The sequence below is a fragment of the Cryptomeria japonica genome, chromosome 11 (genome assembly GCF_030272615.1).
Source record: "Cryptomeria japonica chromosome 11, Sugi_1.0, whole genome shotgun sequence".
Taxonomy (NCBI): domain Eukaryota; kingdom Viridiplantae; phylum Streptophyta; class Pinopsida; order Cupressales; family Cupressaceae; genus Cryptomeria; species Cryptomeria japonica.
In genome coordinates this window covers 196,544,309-196,567,558 of record NC_081415.1, presented here as the reverse complement: position 1 = coordinate 196,567,558, position 23,250 = coordinate 196,544,309, and the positions used below count along the sequence as shown (strand labels likewise).

The 23,250-nt window shown below is 36.6% G+C and overlaps 1 protein-coding gene across 2 annotated transcripts in view; it reads right to left on the bottom strand.

Annotated features, from left to right (window-relative positions):
- The window catches only part of LOC131044024 (ABC transporter C family member 2), a 270,472-nt gene that overhangs the window by 245,956 nt on the left and 1,266 nt on the right, over positions 1 to 23,250 (bottom strand). For both annotated transcript variants that reach the window (XM_057977288.2, XM_057977287.2), the window contains exons 2-3: positions 5,907 to 6,085; positions 3,640 to 3,679 (exon numbers count right to left, since the gene is read on the bottom strand). In XM_057977288.2, coding sequence (XP_057833271.2) covers positions 3,640 to 3,679; positions 5,907 to 6,085 — 219 coding nt within the window. The remainder of the gene's footprint in view (positions 1 to 3,639; positions 3,680 to 5,906; positions 6,086 to 23,250) is intronic.

Genomic DNA, 23,250 nt, shown 5'->3' with positions numbered 1-23,250 from the left:
TAAAAGATTCCTGGCTAGAAATCTTATCCAAACTGCTGAACGTTTTCAAATTCAAATTCTTTGACCAGTGAAAAGTGTTTTTGGAAGTTTATTGTATTTTCAATTTTTTTGTAGTTTTTTGGATTTTTTACAATACATGGAAAATAATAAATGTAATACAATAAATATAGAAAAGATAATAGTTTCCAGATTTCTGATTATTAATTGCAGCAAGTACAAATTAATAATAAAGAGGATTCTTGATAGAATTAATCCGTTCAAGGCCTACCAAGAGTCCAATGCTGGGGTTTGAGGGTGGAATTTGAGCCTGGAATGAAGAAGTGACTAAACCAAGCACCTCCAGCTGCTACTAATGGCTGCAAATGACTTTATTTAACTCTAGGATAATTACCAAAAACTAATATTGAAGAATTATTCAGACCCAGTTGGAATTCCAAATTCTTGCCAGGCAAGATCCCCAAATTATGTCTCTTTTCCTCAATGAATTGCTGCTGCTGCCCAAATCTGATATTTTCTTCACACCAAACCAACTGTGATCACTTATTAATATCTCAACAATGAATTCCCACTCCAATAGAGGTGCCAAAACCCTTTAGTTTATTTATTTGGCTTCCACAGGCAAGAAGATTGGTACGGCTGGCTGTAGAAGGTTCGATTTGTTGTCTTTGATAGTAAACCAGGCCCAAGAAACCCTTTTGTCTGCTCAGATCTAATATATTAACCCTGGCAATGCTGTCAATGTTGTATTTTTACTGCAAATCAGTCCCAAAGTTCGAATGCTGCTCAAGGTTGCTATCGTGGTGAAGAGGGGAGTGTGGGTTTCCGTCCACACAACCTAATCTTGAAGGGGTCACATCCTCCAAATGCTACTCAGGCAAAAATCATGCTGCTGCAGACCTCCAATGTGCAAAGGTTGTAAAATAAACAAATCATGAATGCCCCAAATGAATCGTACAAGCCTCTTTAACCAAATCGAACCCTAGAGGCATCAAAAAAAGATTCTTTGGAATCTTTTATTCTCCAAAAAGTGGCGCCCACGTGAGGGGGGATCTCCAACATGAATTGACAACCACCTTTTAAGTTATTGGAATTCGCCTAGGAAGGTGTGCAAGGACTTTTTTAATAGTCATTTATTAAGTTTTATTAGTAACTTACAAGTTACTTTATTAGATTTTTCTATTTTTAGAAAAATGACTTATGTAACTTTTATACCATAAAGTTACTTTATTACACCCACCAAAGTCAAAAGAAATGACTAATCTAAGTCCCCTTTGGCTAGCGAATTCATCTCCAAACATCAACTTCACCTATGGAGATGGGTGACAAGTGAATCTGAGCTCTGAATGGCACTAAAGAAGAGGGGACATTACGCCTAAATGTTGGATCGTGGAATGAGAGTTTTCTTCCAAGCCAAGGCGTAACAAGAAAGCAGAATCATCAAGTGGAGAAGCTATTTCAAGTCTTTTTTCAAACTCCACCCTCTATGCACATCAATCGAATTTGAAAAAGAGAGGAGGCAGTTCATGATCAAATCTACAACAAGTTGGAACCAGTATGAGTTTTCAAAAGCTAAATTTGAGATATGCTAGATCTCTTTTATGTTGAAAAAATTCAAAAAAAAAATTAGAAAATTAGAAATTCCAAAAAAGACTTCTTAATGGATGGGCAGCGGATTTCATGATTCTTGTGGTCACGATAATCATCAAGTTGATATTCTTCACCTTTGGTGGCCTATGAATGCACAACTAAATCCACAAAATTTGTCCAAATTTGCATTGCCAGGAAAATGTAGAATCCACAATACAATTGAACATAATGAGTTGAATTGCTTGACCTTCTTATCAAGAGTGGAGTTAGCACTACAACAAAATATTTTCTTTGGGGATGTACCTAAACCTGTAATACTTGAAGAAGCAAATGATTTCAGTTTTCCAAAAGTGAGAAATGAAGCAATCACAAGATTCATAAGGAGGATTGAGAATCAGTTGAGTCTTGATAATGGATTGTGCCTAGAAAACATATTGCTACCTTGTTGGTGCAATATTCATAACACAGCCCATTCAGAATTTAACTTGATCATTGTGTGAAGAAGCTATCAACCAAGTCAAGTGCTAGTTGGGATTATCAAAGCCATCAGAGGAGGAATGCATTACAGACAAAATCTGGACAACATACCTTGCAGCTAAGAAGTATAAAAGAACAATAGAAGAGCATATTGCAACATCATCCGACAGTGAAGGAAATGAATTACAAGTGGATAGCATGATTGAGCCTAATGATCAATGTATTGCAGAAGAAGATAAATTTTCATGCATTGAATGAAACAAGACTGTGTAAAGTGGAACTCAAGGAGATAATTGAAGACATTCAAGCAAGCAAAATAGTGGCAAGTGATGATCAACGTTTGGAACCATTAGAGCATGAAGAGCTACAAGTTGTTGTGACCAAAAATCATCAAGAATCTGAGATGGAGAACTTAACAAAAGGATTAAGTGACTTGAAAGATTGTCATGATTCAATATCACTTGATGCTTCATCAATCAAGGAAGAAGGAAGTGACTCCAATGCATTTCAAGAGGAAGAAATCCTTGATTAACATTCAACTTTGAAACAAGAGAAAGGTCCGAATGAAGAATTGCAAGCTGCTATAAGAGGAGTATCAATCAACAATCTGGATTTAGATAAAGAAATTTTAGAGGATAATCAGTCTTCAACCATAGAGATTGTATTTGAAGAGCAATTAGAAAAGATATTTGAAGATCAACCTATCAAAGAAACCTTAGTTTTTGAGGATATGCTTACAGAGCTGCACAAAGATGCATCATTTATGCAAAATGATGAGCAATCCCAACCCACCCACCAAACTGAAACAATCAAAAAGATGTATTTAAATAAATACTATTTTGATTATGAAAAGAAATCATCAAAGGGGTAACCTTTGATGATAAACTCAAAGATATGTTCATTTCTTTTGGTATTGAAATATCATCATGTTCTATTGCAATATATAGTTGTTCATTCCACACATAGCTAAACTCTACACAATGCTATATCTGCTCATGTGCTTTCCATATGTTGTAAAAGACCAATTTTGACCCTCTGGATATTTGCAATCATTGTGATGATTATGTGAATATGAAAATGCTCCACGTGCTGAATAAACCTTCAAAATATAAAATATCTAAAGAGAATCACATTACAAAAGCCCCAATTAATTGCAATACAGTATGTCTCTTTCTTACAATCTTGGAAGTTGCATGCAGACAAGAAAATTGCTAATTAGGACTAATATTTTGATTTATCAAATTGTAGTGATGACTTGAGCATGAAAATACTCCACGTGGTAAGAAATCCCATAAAAATTAAAATATCGAGATTCTAAATAATGGTATGCTACAAAAGCCCCAGTTACTTACAATATGCAGTATGTCAGTTTCTATTACATTCTTGGTTACAGCCAAGGAAATTGCTGTGTTCAAGGGGATAATCTTTCATTGGTCAAAAGAAAATTGTAACCTCAGATTGTCAAGGTTCAAAAATCAGAGCCCTAAGAAATGCCAGTTCAAATTAAACCAAATGAATTGTAAACAGTAGCATATTAAATTGCTAATGGATGTGTCTAAGAATGAAACCACAGACCTGGCATATGATCTCACTGATATACAAATATAGAACGGACCTGCAAATTAACAACAATCCATAATAAGTAATAAATTAGAATCAATTTCCCTTCTCCAAATCCTAAATGTTAATCTCCCACACACAACCCACTGCCCCATATACAAATCTTCATTGAGAAACATAACTTGTAGTGAACCATCAGACATCCCAGAACAACTGCAATAATAAATGAGAGTAAATTTGAATTTCCTCGTATCAAAGAGGCAGACATATTATGGTTCAAGAAAAAGATACTCTGAGATAATAAATGACAATTCCAACTGCTCCCTGTATGTCAATCACAACAGATTTCAAAAAGAAAATATAGAGCCTTGTGATGCTCCTGTCAAAATGCCAATAAATTTGTATATTTCTCAAGCCCTCTCAGATAACCATTAAGATTTGCAAGTTCTTTTCTGATCACTTCATTAGCATAGATTAGATTAATGTGTATTATCATGTCCTAGTGTGGTCTATATGAACATGTGAACAACATGTGTTCATCTCTCTTACAGTTAGTAAGCCTATATTGTGGTTCATGTTCTTCGACAGTCTTTGGCAGGTAGTTGTAACTTCTAACTTCCTATCCCACTTCTGAACTAGTGTTGCTGTTTCCAATCAAAATTTCTTACAAACATCTGTACCATGCACAGTTATGCATTTATTGGAGGTCAAGTTCAAGAACTACACAGAAGGTACTACATTTTTGAGATGGCCCTTTCATAGCAGGTGTTGACATCTATCTCCCAGCAAGTTTTAAATAGGTGACCATTGCTAGCAATGATATCCATTTGCACCACTGTCTACAAGCTCCATCCCTGCAACAGCTTGTGTATTGATACTTGCAACCTTAATTTTGTTCATTTTGATTATGAAATCATTGGTTTCCCTAAAACTTTGTATTCTCACTATATAGTATATACTATAAACTAATCTATCTCTGCAAGAAATATCTTGTATGAGTGATATTCATTCTGAACTGTACACTGAAGCAAGTCCAATGCTCAATTGTAAAAATATCACTAGCATTCCCCGTCTCGAGTATTTTAAATTTCTCCCTTTGTTTTTTTCACGTAATAATCATCCAATACCTGACCTAATTCACTTTGTCCTTCTAATTTCCTTGGAGGAATGCCTGTACACTCGTTCCCAACAGAGACTCAATGTTTTAGAGTGGTCATACATGCCAATCAAACCAGATGCACATGAAGCATTTTGTTATTTTCAACAGCTATGTGTGCGATTGAAAGTCATATGCCACATACGTTTCAAAGCAAGTGTGACTTAAAAATGATGGCCACATATATGATGCTAGGAAGCACTAGCAGAAAAGCACTTCAGTGTGATTGTTTAACTTTGCTATACACAAGATTAGCTACAATCAGACTGAAAGTTCCATGCATACTAATCTGCAAAATGGAACCTAATTGATTTTTTGAAAGTGAGATTGAAACTTAATTAAAGTCTAGATTACCAAGGATTTTTTAAATACAATTAAGGAAAAAATAATAATTAAATAGACATATTGGGACTGTATATTTGCATAAGAGATACAAAACAAGACCTATTGAGGTTTCAGAATATTTCCATCATACATTAGAAGACCACTGCCTTTAAAGATCCACAGTTCTGTGAGCACACAGCTTGGATCTTTTGGTTGATTCATAGACTTCTTGTTATTGCTTTCCTCTGTTTACTTGTATGCAATGAAGATAATATGACAAAATTAATTATATCATTTGTGATTCAGAGCTTGCTATACAGTTATAAAACAAGGGCTTTTGAGGTTTCAGAATATTTACCATATACATTAGAGAAAAGTGATCTTTAAAGATCCGTATTTCTGCAATTAGCTTGGAAGTTTTGGTTTATTCTTAGACTTGCGGCAGTTTCCATGGTTTATAGATGACTTAGCAATGGAGGCAAGTGCCAAGCTCTATCTTCATAGAAGTATGAGGTGTCTTCTGATGTAAGGGCCCAATCAAATATGATTACTCTTCATGCCCAGACATGGAAAGGAAGAACCTTGAGCTACTGTCTTTCTTGTTTAGCATATCAGAAATCATTTTTACTAAAAACAAAGAGAAAGAGGACAATAGACTTTTCTTACTTCAAAGCTGATTTGAAAATTTGACAATAGTGCATCTGTAGTTATCTTTGAATTAACAGTATTAAAACATTTTGCTCAAAATTGTCATTAACACAAAAAGAAGGCAAATCAAAGTCATAAGAAGAGAATTTCTTACCTCTCATAGTAACCATTTAGAGTGAGGATAAGTTTGAATAACGTAGCTTCTCCAACAAGAACATAAATGACTCCAAACCGGATGTACCAGCGAAACTCCCTTATATAAACTTTAGTTTCACTGCAGAGTAGAGCCAGCATAGTGCACCAAGTGACACTTTCGACTAGCAAAGTTACAACCTGGACAGTAGATAGACATGTCAGTATTTAATTGCAACAGGACAAAAAAGAATCCTACATGTTAATGAAACGGCTAACAAACCTATCCATATTTAAAGTGGAGCAATCGGATTAACAGGCTGCAAGTGGCAACATATTTAATCAAGCAATAAGTCCTATGGTAGTTGGTATCCACCCCTTAACTTGAGAACATATACACAGAAAACGGCTGCTCATAAGACTACAATTTCAAAAATTCTGTAGCTGATTTTAATAAAGCCTATATGAAAGTTATGTCATGTAGCTGCTGAATTGTCCTGCAGGTGTGAACCATTCTTCCTCAAGAGAAACTGCCACTGAGCATAATCCTTGATTAAGTTAATTACTAAATATATGCCAATAACTACCTTAAAATGCTTGATGGCACAAGGCTGAATTGAAGTTCTCTGTGCATTCCATTATTATTTGTCACAAGAAATTTCCTAATTCGTTAAAGGTTATTGAATAGCACGGAATAAATTTCTTAGCTGGTTCAATAAATGAACTGGAGCATTTCTCTAGTGAGCGCCTCTGCCTGTCCAATTAGGTACATTAGGTAGCATGCAATTTGATCTGGCAAGAGGCAACATTGCATGTGTTGACAAATCATAACCTAAGTTAAAAATTACACAAATTATTAAATAGAAAATATTTTCTTGACATATATTTGATGGAGAATTAAAGTGCTCATCAAAAGATATGTTGATGTGTTTTTTATGCACTTTGAACACAGTATTTTATCCTCTTGAACAAAGAAACCTCATATGCTAAATAATGTGATCAAATAAGGCAACTCCAAGGTTTACAATGTGAACAATCAACTTTATATTTTGGATAGACTCGGTGTATGTGATGTGATATTGCTAGTAATCACAAAGGGACTTACGTTTTGCAAAAACAACTGGAACGTGCAATCTAAACTGACTCACTTGGAAAATAAAAGACAAATGGATGAGGGGTTAAGGAAAAATAAGTTAACACCCATGGAGGTAAGAAATGATTGTTGACTTAATGACACCAAACCAAGCTTTGCTTCGCCTTGAGGAAACAACTACACAAAGATGGTGCAATCTCCTAAGAATAAGCAAATTATTTTCATATCACTTACGCACATCAACACCATGAACAACGAGCATAAAGCAATTGAAGTTAAGCTTTCAATTAAATTCAGTCTAACCATGCACTACAATTTGCAATCAACAAATTCCAAATGGTATGAACATTAGGCTTCACCATGAATCAACAATAGATCTCCCATTCAACTAATCAACAAATTTTAATACTTTGAGAAGTAGAAACCATGCAACATGTTGAAATAACACACAAAATCCACCATATCTTCAATGAAAATAGTATGTTTATCCATCAAACCTTCGCAACAATCTTTGTCTTCTCCTCTATAAGAACCCTGCTGGTTGTAACTCTCCTGAAATACTATTGCTGATTTGTTTTTGGATTTTCAAGGGATTTGAACAATTTTAAATTAAAAAAAATAACAAATGCACTAGGCAAGAATTGCTCATAAAACTGAATAGATACCAAATATAGGGCAATTGAATCTATATTATGAATTAGATAACTACTGCAAACGAGACTAATACATAAAACATACCCGTAGGTCCTTAGCTTATTTTAAAATAAGAATTCTGCAGTTTGCCAGCCAAAATTGGGAAACTAACCAAAATAGACGTGCAAGTCCAGAGTACAATTTCTCCAAGCCAAAAATGTGAGGAAACCACCTGAATATGTTGGGAGTTGGGAATGGTGCAACCAAATTGCAAAATAGGAAGGCGTTTCAGCCTCCCAGACAAAACGTCCCTTTCCTGGACCCCACGTGTCAAGCCTGAATTGTACGGCCAGCAACTGGAAACTGTACGGTTGCTTATTGAAATGAGATATGCTACTAAAAGGGGCGTCTAACCTGATTTGCCCTTTCCTTATTGAAAAATCTGCAATATCTAAATAAAAGAATTTCTGTTGAAGCACAATCAAACTCCTCAATGAAGCCTTCACAATTGCAATAATTCAGCTAGTCTTCCACACTCTCACAATCACAGATCCATGAAGAATTTCCGTTCTCCAATGGTCAAACCTCTGAAACCCTTGTCAAAGAATTTTGTTGTGCGTAATGCACACACACCCCTTTGCTTCACAAGGGACCCACGTGTCTAAAGTTTTCTCACGAAAAGACAAAAGCGAAGACGCTATGAATGTCGGGAGAAAGCAAGAAATCGTGATTTCATCCATTTTACTGATAAAATCCCAATAGCGCCCCAAGTTCGGAGAATGGAAGCAAAACGATGAATTAACCTCTGCAATCACCTTGCAAAGCCAAAATAAACCCCGAACTCACATTCTTTCCCAAAGGCCCGAGTTTGGTAGGCAGAGAGGGCAAACAATGAAAATCGCAAGTCAAATGCCTTTAGAGAATCGCACATTTTCCTCTGCAAACCCAAAATTACTTTGAAAGGGGAAACGAAGCCCTAGTCGTTGCATCACAACCAAGTTATGTTTACAAAAATCGTGCATTTCAAGCCAGAAGCCTGAGTTACAGGAGGCATTTTGTTCCTTAAGTCCAAGGTTGCTAAGAAAAGTCGCGCATTTTCAATAAAATTCCCGAGTTTTGTGAGGGGCGTCTTACATAGAGTCGCGTTTTTTTAGTCAAGTGGCCGAGATTATTGGCAAGTGGAAGGCGTCTAAAATGAAATAGAGACAAGTTCACACATTTTATATGAAATACTGAATTTCGTCAAGGCTAACATCACGCTACTTCCCCGAAGTTCTCAGGCAAAACGAAATAAAAATTGCCCAAAACACCATAAGATGTCGAATTTATTTCAAAAGGTTAGGCGTTCAAAACGTCTGATAAAAATCGCCCATTCCAAGCTGAATACCCAAGTTTGCAAAGCAAAAGAAAGCCCTAGGTCGTGCATTTCAACACGAATGACCGAATTTTGGGATTTCTTTTTCTTTTTTCAAAGAAGCATCTAGGTTTGAAATCGCACCATTTAGGCCCGATATTTGCCCCTCCAATTTTGCCAATGGAAATAGAACTAAGGGGGGCGATCTAAAGTTTAAAGTTGGCCAATAAATAAAATCGCACCAAATAGACTAAAGGCCCGAAATCCATAAAACAGGTAAAGTCATACAAATCGGCTCATTTAGCCGAAGATGATCAAAATATGAAATCCGCACAATTTGCCTTCAAAGGCCGAAAAAATTAAAAAGTTAAGATCACACGATCAAAGCTAAAGGCCGAAAGGGCGACCAAACTTGGAAAAGGCCCCATTGACCCGAAATTCATAAGCAAAGACAGAAAGTTAAAATCATGCATTATAACGTCAACGGCCGAAAAACTTAGGAGAGAGAATCGTGCAATCTAACCAAATTAACTGAAATTAGAAGTTCCAAATCGCACAAAGCATGCTAATAGGCCAAAAAGCTTCAGAAGTTAAAATCTCATCCTGCCAGATGAAAATTAAAGTCACCATTCAGAGCTTAAAACCCTAATTTCACAAAGGACGTTAAAAAGTTTAATATGTTTGTTAAATTAATTTATTTAATTTATCAAAAATAATTAATTCAAATCGAAATTTACTGTTTGCAGATCGACGACTACGAGAAGAGGCTAAGGTGGCAAAAACCTAAACTCAGAATGAAGACCTGATTGCGATTAAAGATGGAAACAAAGATGCAGGAGCACGGGATCAAAACGACAAAACCATGCATTGCTAATGAAAAGCACGTTGCAGAGCATAAAATGATAAGCATGGAGGAGCGCACCACCACTGAGCGACGAGTTGAAATCCACCCTCAAGACCGAAGACAAAGAACATGCACGAGCACTCAGAATTACACAGCTGGAAGAAATTCCAGAAAAATCAGTTTGCACAACTGAATTGTTTAAAGTAAAGAACTGCCTGTGGGCCTCATTCAAGATATTTTAAAACAAAGAAACACAAGACAGTTATTTCCAACTACCATATTGACCTGAATTGATGTCAAATAGTGGTCGGTAGTTGAGAAAGCGGTTGGAAGGATAACTGAGGATTAAATGGGCATGGGTTAAAGATGCCAAGTTCTAAAAGGCAAGTCAAGGCCTTTGGGTGCAGTCAATCCTAGCCTCTAGTTCAATTTGTAAAATCTATAAAAGGAAAGATGCCTCTCATTGTAAAGGGTTAGATTTTTAAAGTTAGATAGTTGGATCGGGTTAGATTATTAGAAGGTTAGAATTTAGTAGTTAGGAATAGAGTAGAACTGCTGCATAAATTGTTGTGATGACAGCCAAAATCAATATATGAACATTGAAATATGGTGTTTGTTATCTTGGTTTTCTTTTGTTTGCATGGTTTCCTTCAACAGGTTTAGATAGATCCTTTTTGGTGTGCAGGCATTTGATGGATTCAGCTTCATACCATTGGGGATATGCTGATTGCGTATCCCTGTGTATGGTTAGTCTAAGCCTTTAAAATCATGCTTAGTTCAATTGCTGGTGTCCGTCTGAGCTACGACAGAATTGGGTGCTTAGGCATGCACCTGCAGTCTGAAAATCTTCTAAGTCTCCCTTGAAGATTGCACCATTCTTGTGAGGTTGTGAGTTATTCTAGCCAAGTAGAGATTGGTTATGTCGAATCCGTCTACTCGCACACCAATCTCGTTAATTTTAGGTCTCTTAACCCTTCCCTTTTGCTTTTATTTCCCAGTTCAAGAATCAAATGCAGACCAACTTGTTGCAAATGTAAGTCCCCTTGTGTTCTCAACAAAACACATCAACCGCTGAGTTATCCCGCAGTCATAACCTGACATTTGGAACCTTGAGGTTGTCCCCTTTGATCACTAAAATAGTATTAGGGATTCCTTACACAAGAGAGGATAGGATACTCAGCAAGAACGTTCTAGTCTACATTGGCCGAAGAGAGTTGTAGCAGTACGATTTTAGCCACGTCAACAAATTCCACCAAGCAAAATAACAAGCAATGTCAAATAATCAATAATAGAGGTCGAATTGCTTGCTTTGCCTTAATAAACCCCAAAAGGCAAAATTTCCAAGAAGTATGCCCAAATGCCTTTTAAATACATTAAAATGTATTTAATTCACTTTGCATAGTTTATTAATCAACTTGGGTGTCCAAATTCACTTAAGTGATTTAATAAAAATCACTTTATAATATTTAAGTGGCTTTTAATTTAATAAAGTCACTTTATGACTTTATAATAACCATATAAGTTAATTAATTAACTTAACCACTAAAATATTAATATCTCCTTCATTATTCAGCCTTTTGATGTGTTGTCTGAAGCTAGAGTCAACACTGAATAACCCCCATGTGTCCAAGTGCCCTGACTAAAAATAGCACAACTGCCAAATTGACTTACTATAAATAATGTCCCTCAACTAAGCCCACACACTGACTACTAAAGCCCTAGAACTAAACCCAAGACTAAACTGAAGAAGTGGAACTACCACTGAAACTCTCTATCCAAACATGTTAGCCTACCAAATAATAGGTTAACTCATCAGTAACTAATACTAACTAGTGTGGGGACATTACATCCTCCTACTCTACTACTAACTATCAACTATTAACCTTTACAAATGAGAAGGAAATGTCATATATAGACATCCCAATTACAATTCAATGGCCCAAATTAATTTAAGATCAATGGCCAAGATTACATGATGAAACCCTAATTAGGGTTATTTATAACTAGCTCCTCTTTGACCAATGAGAAAATTACAACATTTTGACATATGTCCTTTGAATTCGGATCAATAAGAAATGAGGTTAGGTACATTGAACAATATTCAATGTAGTGCCACATGTCACATGTGTAGTTGTCCTCCTCATAGGATGAGTCATGTTCATTGCACTTGGGTGCCTTGACATTGAATTATTTGATTGGTTGAATGTGATTAGGCACCAACTCATCTAGCTTATTCTTTCATCTTTAAGCAATATCTCTTGATACTCAACATTATCTGGTCTTGCTTGATTGCGATGATTCATATTCCCAACTTTCCTTGGCTCTTCTAAAAGTATCATCCATCTTAATCGCATTTCTCTTTCACATCCTCGTGTTTGGGAATTTGCCCTTTTGATGATGAATTTCATCCTATGCTTGGAAATTCACTTCGTATTGTCCCTATCTCGCCTTCACCTTCACCATGTCACAAATTTGTCTTTCCTTGATGTACTTGAATTGTGGATCATGCCTTTGGTGTGATTGATTTCCTTGAAATTGTAGTGCATGTTGAACTTGGGATCTTGGATTTCCGAAGGAAATTCACGATTGTGGTAATTGTTGTACTTGTAACACATTCCATGTAGTTTTCCTCTTTTGCATTGTTGTGAAGTCTTTGAGATCCTTACACTTGCTTCGTTGAGGTGTTCCATCCCTTTGATCACCCTCTCCATGTGATTGAATCTTTGAGATTCTGATGATATTCATGTACAAATCTTTGTAGCAACCTTTTCTTTACCTTCCATTGACACATTTTGCTGATTCTGATGATATTCATGTAAAGAAAAGGTTCTCTGAAAAGGGGAGGCAACTTGTGAGAGACAACAGATGCCTATTGCTAGAGGGTTGGGACATGTCCTCTATAATAGCCTTTGACACCACCAAAAAACAGTAAAGTGATGATCCAATTGTAACATGTGATGAGCAGGCTCATGATTTATACTTTGGCTCTGGCTTTGATCCCAAGAATGAAGCCTTAGCCATTTGGTTTGTGTAGCCTGGGACCAACAAGCCACAAGTGACCAAGGATTCAAATGAGCTGACTAGCAATTTTATTGTCAGAAGATTGGGAGACACAAGTGCATCTCAGGCTGCAACTCTCACAGCAAACACTACAATGTTTGCAGAAGCAACTGTGAGAAAGATGTACGCAAACATTGCCAAACTAAATGAAGAGAATCTGAAATTAAGAGATCATTGTAACATGATTACAAGATTCTTGCCACCTCCTCAGGCTGCAGATGACAGCTCATCTTCTCAATAATTGGAGCAATTGAAAATCAAAGTAGGCAGCTTGAAGAAGGAGCTTGAAGAAAGTAAAAAGGCAGAAAAGAAGACCAGAGAGAATGGAGACAAGATGAAAAGTGATATGGTTGTTAGTCTGTTGGGCAACAAGGTAGCTTGCTCCTCAACATGTAGACAGGGCATGGAACAACTACAACACATTAAGGAATGCATTCCTCAACCATGTCAAGGCAAGGATCCAACTGAAATATTGCCAAAAGCATTTGGCTCCAAAAATTAAACTCGTAGATATTTTGTTGAGCCATGTATGTTCTGACATTAATAGTCTATGTTGCTTCTCTAGCATTTATGCTAGGCATCATTCTGTGAAATTTGCTAAGGCATCACGAAAGAAATCATGGTTTCATTACCAAGGAACTGAATACCTTTGAGGGATTGGTGGTCTTCCAATTGCCTACTATCTAGAAAGATAGCAGTATGAAGGATTGCATAGAGTGGAGAGCAGAGTTTACTAAGATCCTTCCCCCTATGTTCAAAGCAATCAATGAGGAAGGAGAGACAAATTTTGAGAAATTGAGCTCATTTTTTGACACACTTTCAAGGTTGGAGTATGGGATGATCGGTGTCACATCAGTGATGGGAAAGATATGGGAGATGACTATATTGATCACATGACCAAGGTCTACTAGTTTCTTTCACAAGGTTAATTTTGAAATTCAAAGTAAAATGAAGTGAAATGGAAATTTGATTTACATTTCAATTAATCCAAGTAACTGGACATTTTGCCTCATCACCAGCTTCAAGAGGTGACGAGTGTGCAAGAGCATCTTCTAACAGTTTTGGGTGTCAGTGCAAAATCAATTTTGATGCGGATGTATTTTCCTCGAGGCAAGTGCACATCTCCAACAACTTCAACGATTTCAGCTTTCTCCACAATGAGCATAAAGTACTATTTTGTCTTCTAGCGATGCTATTATGCTTGAAGGCACATTCCTTTTGTAAAATGGTTGTCAAATGAACATATGACATATGTACTTTGGCTTCAAGCTTGTTTGCTCCCTTGTTTCTATAAAAGGACAAGGATTCTGAATTTTATCCCAGTAGGCTTTTTGGAAAAGTGATAAGTCTAGGTGTTTTAGAAGAAGGGCACAGTCTATAAATATTAAGGTGTAATATCCCCAACAATTTTTTTCAATTTGTTTCCAGTTACAATCACAGCAACATTACAATGCACCCGTTAAAGTTAGGAAATATAATTCCAATGCCATTGAAAGGTAACCCTTCCACTTTCTGATCACCAAGAGCCCAATGTGGGAAGGTGAGAGCATATGGTGACAAGGGGTTCGTTAGCTTTCTAATCCGCTGGAAATTATAATGCAATTACAAAACTGGGTGGCAAGCCAGCCCCTTCCACTTTTCAGCGGGATGAAGAACACAAACTTGGCAGTAAACCAGCCAAGGCAACAAAGCATAATAGAAACAAATCACTCTACCGCTTATGCAGCGGGAGGACTTTTAAATGAAACTATCACTCAACTGCATATCTCAGCGGGAGGACAATATCACTCAACCACTTGCTCAGTGGGAGGACAAAACTGAATTACAAACATACAGGCGGCTGAGCCATCCTCTTCCACTTGTTCAGTAGGAAATACAACATAGAATGAATTGGTCAGTACTACTGAAGCAATTCTTACAATGATAGAAATGTGAAAGGAGGTAGAGTGAAGTACATATCTTATGAATTCGCTAACACGTTCTAACCAATAATACTACTTGCTGTTCTGAAATCAAATACAAGGAAAACGCAGAACCAACCATCCCGAAACCCACTAAATTGCTTGCAACTCACTCAAAACCCCATAGAATCATGCCAAATCAGAAGCAAATGAAGCGTATGACATAAGAAAACAAAACAATACCTCGAAACTGCAGCTGAAGAGAACCAACAATAATGCATGCATCCCAATGCAATTCTGGAAATGGCATTTTTGCTGAATAGTTCAATTTGCAACTAAAAATTGGAGAGTTCTCCAAATGCCACGCCAATATAGGAGACTTATCGTCTCTCCAGTATGCTTCCAACGAGCCCTCACCCAGAATGATGCATTCAACACACAGGCAGCTACGAGCAAAATACACTTTCAGCCGGCACACACCAGCAACACGAAAAAACCAGCAGCACACAAATCTTCACCAACACACCCAAAAATCACCAAAAGTCTCACAACTACGCACCACAGCTAGGAGTGATGTCTCACACTCGAAACCGGAAGGAAGGATCTAGGAGGTATTCACCCTCGAAGAATGTCTGGAGTCATTCCGACAGCATAACAATATATTTTCTCTGGATACCAAAATGAGAGCCCAAGTCACTTATTTATAACTTTTTGCCAACCAAATTCAAATTCAAATGCACTCCAAATATGCCCAAACCAAATGCCATTCCATTTCATCCACATTTAGCATTGCATTTCATTTCCTTGCACAAGTTCGCCCAATTCACATTCACCCAAAATCGCCCTTTTTAATAAATATGAGTGTCATAAAATAAAGTGTAAAGTGGGCGCCCAACTATGACTTCAAAATAAAAAATATTACTAAAGCAATATACTTAGAAAATCGCCCCATTCGCCTTGAGTTATAATTTACTTATTAACACCATGACGACCCCCTTGAAGTCATATGCAAATTTTGCCCAAATAGACTTAGGATAAACTTAATATTTTCTCCCTTCCTAAGTAGTCCATCCATAAAATAATAAAATATTAAACCTCATGCCTAAGGTATTAATATATTAAAATACCTTCTCCTCAAATATTGATTATTGCCAAATTGAGTCGGAGACTGAAGTGCTGGAAATCACCAAAACTGAACTGAGTTGGGGCTCTGAACTGAACTACCAAAAATAGTCATCTAAGCTAAGCTACAGAATCCTTGCCAAGAATAGCACCAAAAAACGCTGGAAGACCAACTGCTCAAACTGACCTGCCGGAAATAGCCATCTGAATAGGCCAGCTGACATCTTGCTAAAAATAGTACTTACTAAAAATAGCATACTGCTAAAAATAGTAAGTGTTTCCAAAGTGATTTTAACCACATTCTGAGTAGCCGTCGCACTTACTAAAAATAGTAAGTCAGGAAAAAGTCACCTGATGCAGATGCATGTCAAACCATCCTGAAGCTCTTTGAAAACCTAGAAGGAATCTAGAATCCAAACTGTCAAACTCCCACATATACCCCCTAAAAACACCAAAGAAACTTCCTAGAAAATAGGAAACCCTAATTCTCCTTTCCAAATAGCCTTCGGGTCTCCAGAATAGGCCAATGGACCACTAAATGCACATCACTGAGAAGGGGACATTACATAAGGTCTGTATAGCAATGTCTTGTCTAAATACAGAAAGGAGAATGCATGTTTTTGTCACAATTGTCTCCACAATGTGTACTCAAATATCTTTTGGAATAAAATGAGCAACCATCTTTTGTTTCATCTCTAAAATTTCTTTAGGGTGTATGCTTTGTTTTGTGCTTCTTTTCGAGTAAAAGATTATAATGCTTTGAACAAAGTATAAAGATTTGAGTTATATGTTAGGAATCTAGAAGAAGAATTGTGACAAATTCCTTAATTAGGGAGTATTAATGTAATGCATTAATACTTGGAACCCACTGGTTAGAAGTTAAATTGCAACATAGATATCATTTGCATATTGTAAATTGACTCTGTAGCCCTAGGAAGGCACTGGTCCAAAAACCTGTGTCCATTGTTCACAACCATGCTTAAAATGATAAATCATACACATGTTTCCATACTTTCTTTAAGTTATCTTTAAATTATATGTTCTCAAAGCCAGCAAGCATTTTCTCCAAGAATTAAGCCAAACTCTGAACATTTTATATGTTTTCTTGGTTAATTTGCATGAGAACATTTTTGTTATAGGGCTACCCCCTTAGGTCTTGCAAAACCTGAAGTGTGAAGGATATAACTTTATGGTTACTTCCTATTTGTTGGCAATTAAGCCAAACTCTGAACATTTTATATGTTTTCTTGGTTAATTTGCATGAAAACATTTTTGTTATAGGGCTACCTCCTTAGGTCTTGCAGAACCTAAGGTGCGAAGGATATAACTTTATGGTTACTTCCTATTCGTTGGCAACTGATCTAAAAGCCTTCTAGTATAAGCCATGGCTAATCTTTAGGAGGTTTTAGGGAATTAGTTGGAAATAAAACACCAACAAGCCCTATGCATGGCCTCATATAAGTAGCCCATTGGGTATTTTTTCTCATCAACTAGCCGCAACACTTTGTCTAAAGGCTCTAAAAATCTCACAAGCTTCCCTGCTTCTGTCCAAAAACTCATTGCAAAAAATTATTTCACCATATTCTAACCATCTATATGTTCAACAAAGTCAAACTATGACCACTCATTCAAAACATTCATTTCAAATTCATCTTTTGGCCACAAAGAGTTTGCAATGCTAGGAATTGTGTTGCAAATTGTGTGACCCCTAGCCAAAGAAGATATTTTCTATGTGCAAAGGTGTGCATCATATGTAATAACCTTGTATGATGGTAGATAAATTTTGTGATGTTTTTGGCCCTTTACATTATGAATTTAATCCATTCAATTTTCCTAATGTCTTCTAGGATTAAATCAAGACAATGTGTTGTGCATGGACTCCAAAATAAAGTAGGATGCATATCCATCAACAATTTCCCAACAGCAACACATGCAACAAGATTATTTGTAATAAATTGGAAGAGTGAATACTACTTGTGCTGATTTCACTCTATCTAATGTATACTACTATACACTAATCTCAAAAACACAATGCCAAGATCTAATGCAACAAGGAAATTAATAAATATACGGTTCCTACCATCTGTCCATTAATCTAACATTATCGTGCAACTTATCTAAGCCCACTCCTTGTGGCGATCTGCGAAATCATTGCTCAAATCCTCAACTGCATCTATCAACATACTCATCCTCAAGGTCTCATATGAGGGTGCTTTGAACCCATGGCCTGAAACTGCAATAGTTTCCACCATGGATTCCTAATATGGAGACCTTGTAAAATGGAATGGCATGCTAGAATAGTACCAAAAATTAGAAATGGCCTTTTTGACCTACTCATGCACAATCTTCTTCCACCTTTTACTCTCTAAAGCTGCTTGTGCTTCAAGAGTAGGTGGTGCAACAAAAGTTGTTAATGTTCCCCCACCTATGTTACGTCTTTGTTATTCAAAAGAAGCTAGGTTACTGTAATGTCCCCATTTTGCGAGCATCAGAGTTTGTAAGAATTAGCCTATCATTTGACCCTCGTAGGCTAACAATTATTGATAGAGGGCCTCGTGTGGCAGTTATTTGGTGATTAGAGACATTACTCTTCAGCTGGATTCAGGTTTTGGCCTTTGCACAGGTTTTTTTGACTCAGATTGGCACACTTACTATTTATAGTAAGTTACTATTTTGGGAGAGTCAGGGTTCCTATTAATAGAAAGACACCTGAGCAGAACTTATTGCAAGTGTCGACCTTGATTGGGCCTTTGCAGCTATTTCTAGACTCAGTTCCACATACTTACTATTTATAGTAAGTCACTATTCAGGGTTTCTATTTTTAGACAGGCATCCAATCACATGGAGAACAGGGAGAGTCGACTCCTGGATCAGACGGCTTAGCAATCAGACAAGTACATCAAGAGATATTAAAGTTTAAGTGACTTAAGTGATTTATTTAATATTTTAATATTATTATAAAGTTCTAAAGTAACTTTATAATAATAAAGTCACTTTAATATAATAAAGTCACTTTAATATAATAAAGTCACTTTAATATAATAAAGTGCGTTAAGTGAATAATTTAATGTGGGAATAAATCTTTTATCCCACATTGGCCAGGAAGGTGTTTGAGCTCTCTTAAGGAAAGAATAAAAGGAAAGGCAAGAGTTCATTCTCGGCATCCAGTTGATGAATAGTATTTTGATTGATTTTTATTGTGGAGCCTAGGGCTTTCGCAATTTTCTTCTTTGATCATAGGAAACGAAAACTTCCTATTGATTGCAATTTTGAAGGTGTGAAATAACACCTGAATTATTGCAGTTGTGGGAAAGAATACTTCAGTTCTTTCATTTGTGCAAATTGGTGAAGTTTTCTACAAGGGTTTGAAGTTTATTGTTGAAGAACATTTATAGTTGGTTGTGAATCATCCTTCTTTGGCACATGGAGTTATATCATTCTTGTTGGGAGAGATTATCAACAAATTATTCAAGGTTTTAAGAGCAGATTGCAAGTTTGTTCTTGCTGCTACAGTGTCGTGAACAGTGCGCATGAACAGTGTCGTGAACAGTGCGCTACAGTGCCGTGAACAGTGCGCATGAACAGTGCCGTGAACAGTGCGCTACAGTGCCGTGAACAGTGCGCTACAGTAGTTTGAGTTCTATAGAAGGGGATTTAAAAAAGTTGAACAGCTATATATATTTGACAATGGATTTGCATATGAGGAGAATCAAACCAATATATCAAGGCAGCCATTGAAATACCAGGTTTTCTATCTATGGTCATTGTATTAGAAAATCATTACTTCATTGCATCATTTTCTATTATGATTATATCATGAAATATTTGGAGGTTGCATATGTTTAATGGAGATATAATTTGCATATTCCACATTCATGGTAACATTCAACATTGATCAGCCATTTAACTTTCATGCCAATTGTTTGCTTAAATGCCTAATGGCTGTAGGTGTACTTTGGGATGCATGACAAGTGTTTGTCTTAATGTCAACTAGCTGTACTAGTTAATTTCAGTCATTACATATGTGTGGAAAGGTCTAAAACAGCTAGTATATCATTTCTATAACAACTTTGCATTGTTAGAAGCTTTCCATAACTTCATTTGCAGCCTACAAACCCAAAGAAGACAAAGAAAGAATTCACTACAGCGGCTTCAAACATTGTATGCCAAATGTTTGACAATATTCCTTGGTGTTCATATAAGCAAAACAGGGTTAGATTAGCCAAGGGATATTACAGTTACCGGGTTCGCCTCTGAGCCCCCCTAGTACGGGTCCGGGTTTGACCGGGTCCGTGGTACAGGTCCGGTTCGACCTGGGTTCGACCAGGGTTCGAAAAACCCAGAGTGGGTTCAACCTTGGTCAAACCCAGTCGATCCCAATTGAACCCGGGCGGACCCAGTCGAACCCGAGCGGCTGGGCGGCCCGTAAAGTCAAAAAACAATGCAAATTTAATTTTTTTTTCAATTCCGCCTTGTAAAAAGTGAAAGTTATAACCTAAAAAAGAAGAAAATTAGACGTCTTAAAAAAGCAGAAAATTGATGCACGCCATGGAGTTCCGTGTGGGTTTGAAGGTTGTGATTTGGTGTTGGCGGCGGGGGCGCTGCCCCTCGACCCCGCCTTGTACCGCGACAGGGAGCGCATCCTGGGCGCTGCCTCGGGACCCTACGAGGGGCGTTGCCCCTCGACCACGCAAGGGGCTCTGCCCCTTGACCTCGCTGGGGGCGCTGCCCCCAGACCCCCACAAGGGCCACTGCCCCCAGACCCCGTTGGGGGCACTGCCCCAAACCCCCATTAGAGAATCCATTTAATGATCAAACTTTAAATTGTTGAAAGTTGAAACAATGATACTTGAATATTTTATCATTTTGATATTAAACTTGATGTATATGATGCTGTTATGGTATGATCATGATGCTATGATTACAAGTTTATGTTGGTTTTGTTGTTTATATGATGCTATGTGACATGTTAATCTTAATTCATGCTTATAGTTTGCATATATATATAATTTACATGTTTTTGTACTAACGAACCCAAACGAACCCAAACCTGTTTTCAAAATTTTGCCGTACTGGTGTACCGGGTTCTTCGAACCCGAACCGGTGCCCGAACCCGAACCAGTAACTTAAAAAAGAAGGCATAGAAATATATTCATCCAATAAATCTTGTTTTGGTCATGCCACCTCATCCAAGTAATCGACCATAGCCTTCTTTGTCTTATTTTCTTAAAGGACTTCCATAATCTACTTTGCTTGATAGGTGACATATGGGGGATAATCATGCCCTAGCTGCTTTGCTAAATGCAATTTGAGATGAGAAATCCATTTGTTGCAAACCATAAAGGAAAAATTGCACTTAACTTTGTTCATACCCTCAATTGACATGCAATACGATAATGCAACTTTGTCATCAACATGATGACCAAATCTAAAGGGAGAAAAGCAAAACATACATTTATGCTTTTAAATGTTTAAAAAATTGAAATATTTCATCAATAAAACGGTTTTATGTTTTATTAAATAATATTTTAAATGTTATAATTTAAATTTATTTAATATCAAAATTTTAAATAATTATGTTAATTAATTAAAAATAAATATAAAGTAGAATGTAAATAAAAAGTTATAATTTTTTTAATATATTTTAATTTTAAAAGAAATATATATATAACAATATAAATCTATTTCATTTTATTATATATTATATCAATGTGATCTATGTTGGGCATTAACTTAATAAATTTTAAACATTATTTTAAGTTCAAATAAGAAATGGGATGTCCCCACAACGCAATGGTATGTTGCGTTCCCTATTGATAGGGAGGTTTCATGTTCGAACCCTTGCAGGTACTGTGCACGCTGAATGAAGCCCACTTGTTTCGGTACTTTCGGTGGTCCCCCCTGGTGATTGGTACCCACGTTGCGGTTGGTGTTGATGCCTCTTTGTTCGTTGTCCACGCAGCACAAATCCTTGTCCTGCAATCCCTCTCGTGGCTTCGTTGGTGTTGATGCCTCTTCTTTCGTTGTCCACGCAACACAAAAAATCCTCGTGTTGCGGTCCCTCTCATGCCACAAGTCGTCGATGATTCGTGATGCCCCTCTGCCACTTTAAAGGAGTGACAAAGCCCGTGTTGGAGAGATAAGGAGAATTGTAATGGAGAGATAAGGAGAATTGTAATGGAGTGATAAGGAGATGTTTGGAGAGATAAGGCGTATGGAGTGATAAGGAGAGATATATATAACAAATATATGTAAGCGTGGCATTCATATCATCGAGGAGGTGTTAATACCTCATCATGTAATCCCTCGGAGAGGGGGTCCCCCATTGTGACCCCCACTGGTTCGTAGCTCTAGTTAAAAGCGTTCTTAATAAATAAAAATCACAACATTACCGATCAAAAAGTTCAAATAAGAAATTATAAATTATAAGTATTAAAAATCAAAATTAATAATTTACAATTTAAAAATTAATCAAGATTCCATCTAAAAATTAAAAACACAATAATATATTTTTACACTGTATATGAATTTAAGAATTTAAACTCTCATTTGAACTCTCAATTCAACTCAATTGTTATGTATAATGTATATGCTGAATGATTTATCAATGTTATCATATGAATATTTGAAATTTTCCTATATATTTTAAATTTTCCCTATTTTTCATATAGCCATCCCCTGTACCCAAAAATAGAAAAAAAATCCATCCCAAGAAACCCATTTCCCCATCCCCTATCCCCCGTCCCCAAAAATAGAAAAAAAATCCATCCCAAGAAACCCATTTCCCCATCCCCTATCCCCCATCCCCAAAAATAGAAAAAAAATCCATCCCCGGAAACCCACCCCGTCCCCAAACTGGGGATAACATAGATATTATATTTCGATTTTTTTAAAAAAAACTTATATGATAATTTATATTATACATTTTATTTTATTGTATATATTAAAAAAATTGCAATTTAAATATAAGTTTAAATATAAAATTATAAATATATAATGGAAAATTATAAATTAAAAAATGATGCAAATCGCGCAGATAAATAACCTTGCGTTGTGGTAGGGCAGATAGGTAAACAGAGGAAACTTCTACTTGGCGGAATCGCGGGGATCTAGGACGGGATTCCGATCACGACCGTTTCATCAGCTTCAGTCCCCTACTTCGTCAAGGTGACGGGATATCTAGATTTGAGTCTGTACCTCTAACGAACAAATGCATCAACGGCCTCCTATATAAGAGGGATTGATTTTAGCGTGTATTAGCATTTACCTGCTCAAACAAAACCTAATGGAGGAGGAGAAGAATGAAATTGCGGTAATTTTATTAATGAAAAACCAGAAAATTTGGTGTGATTTAGGAAG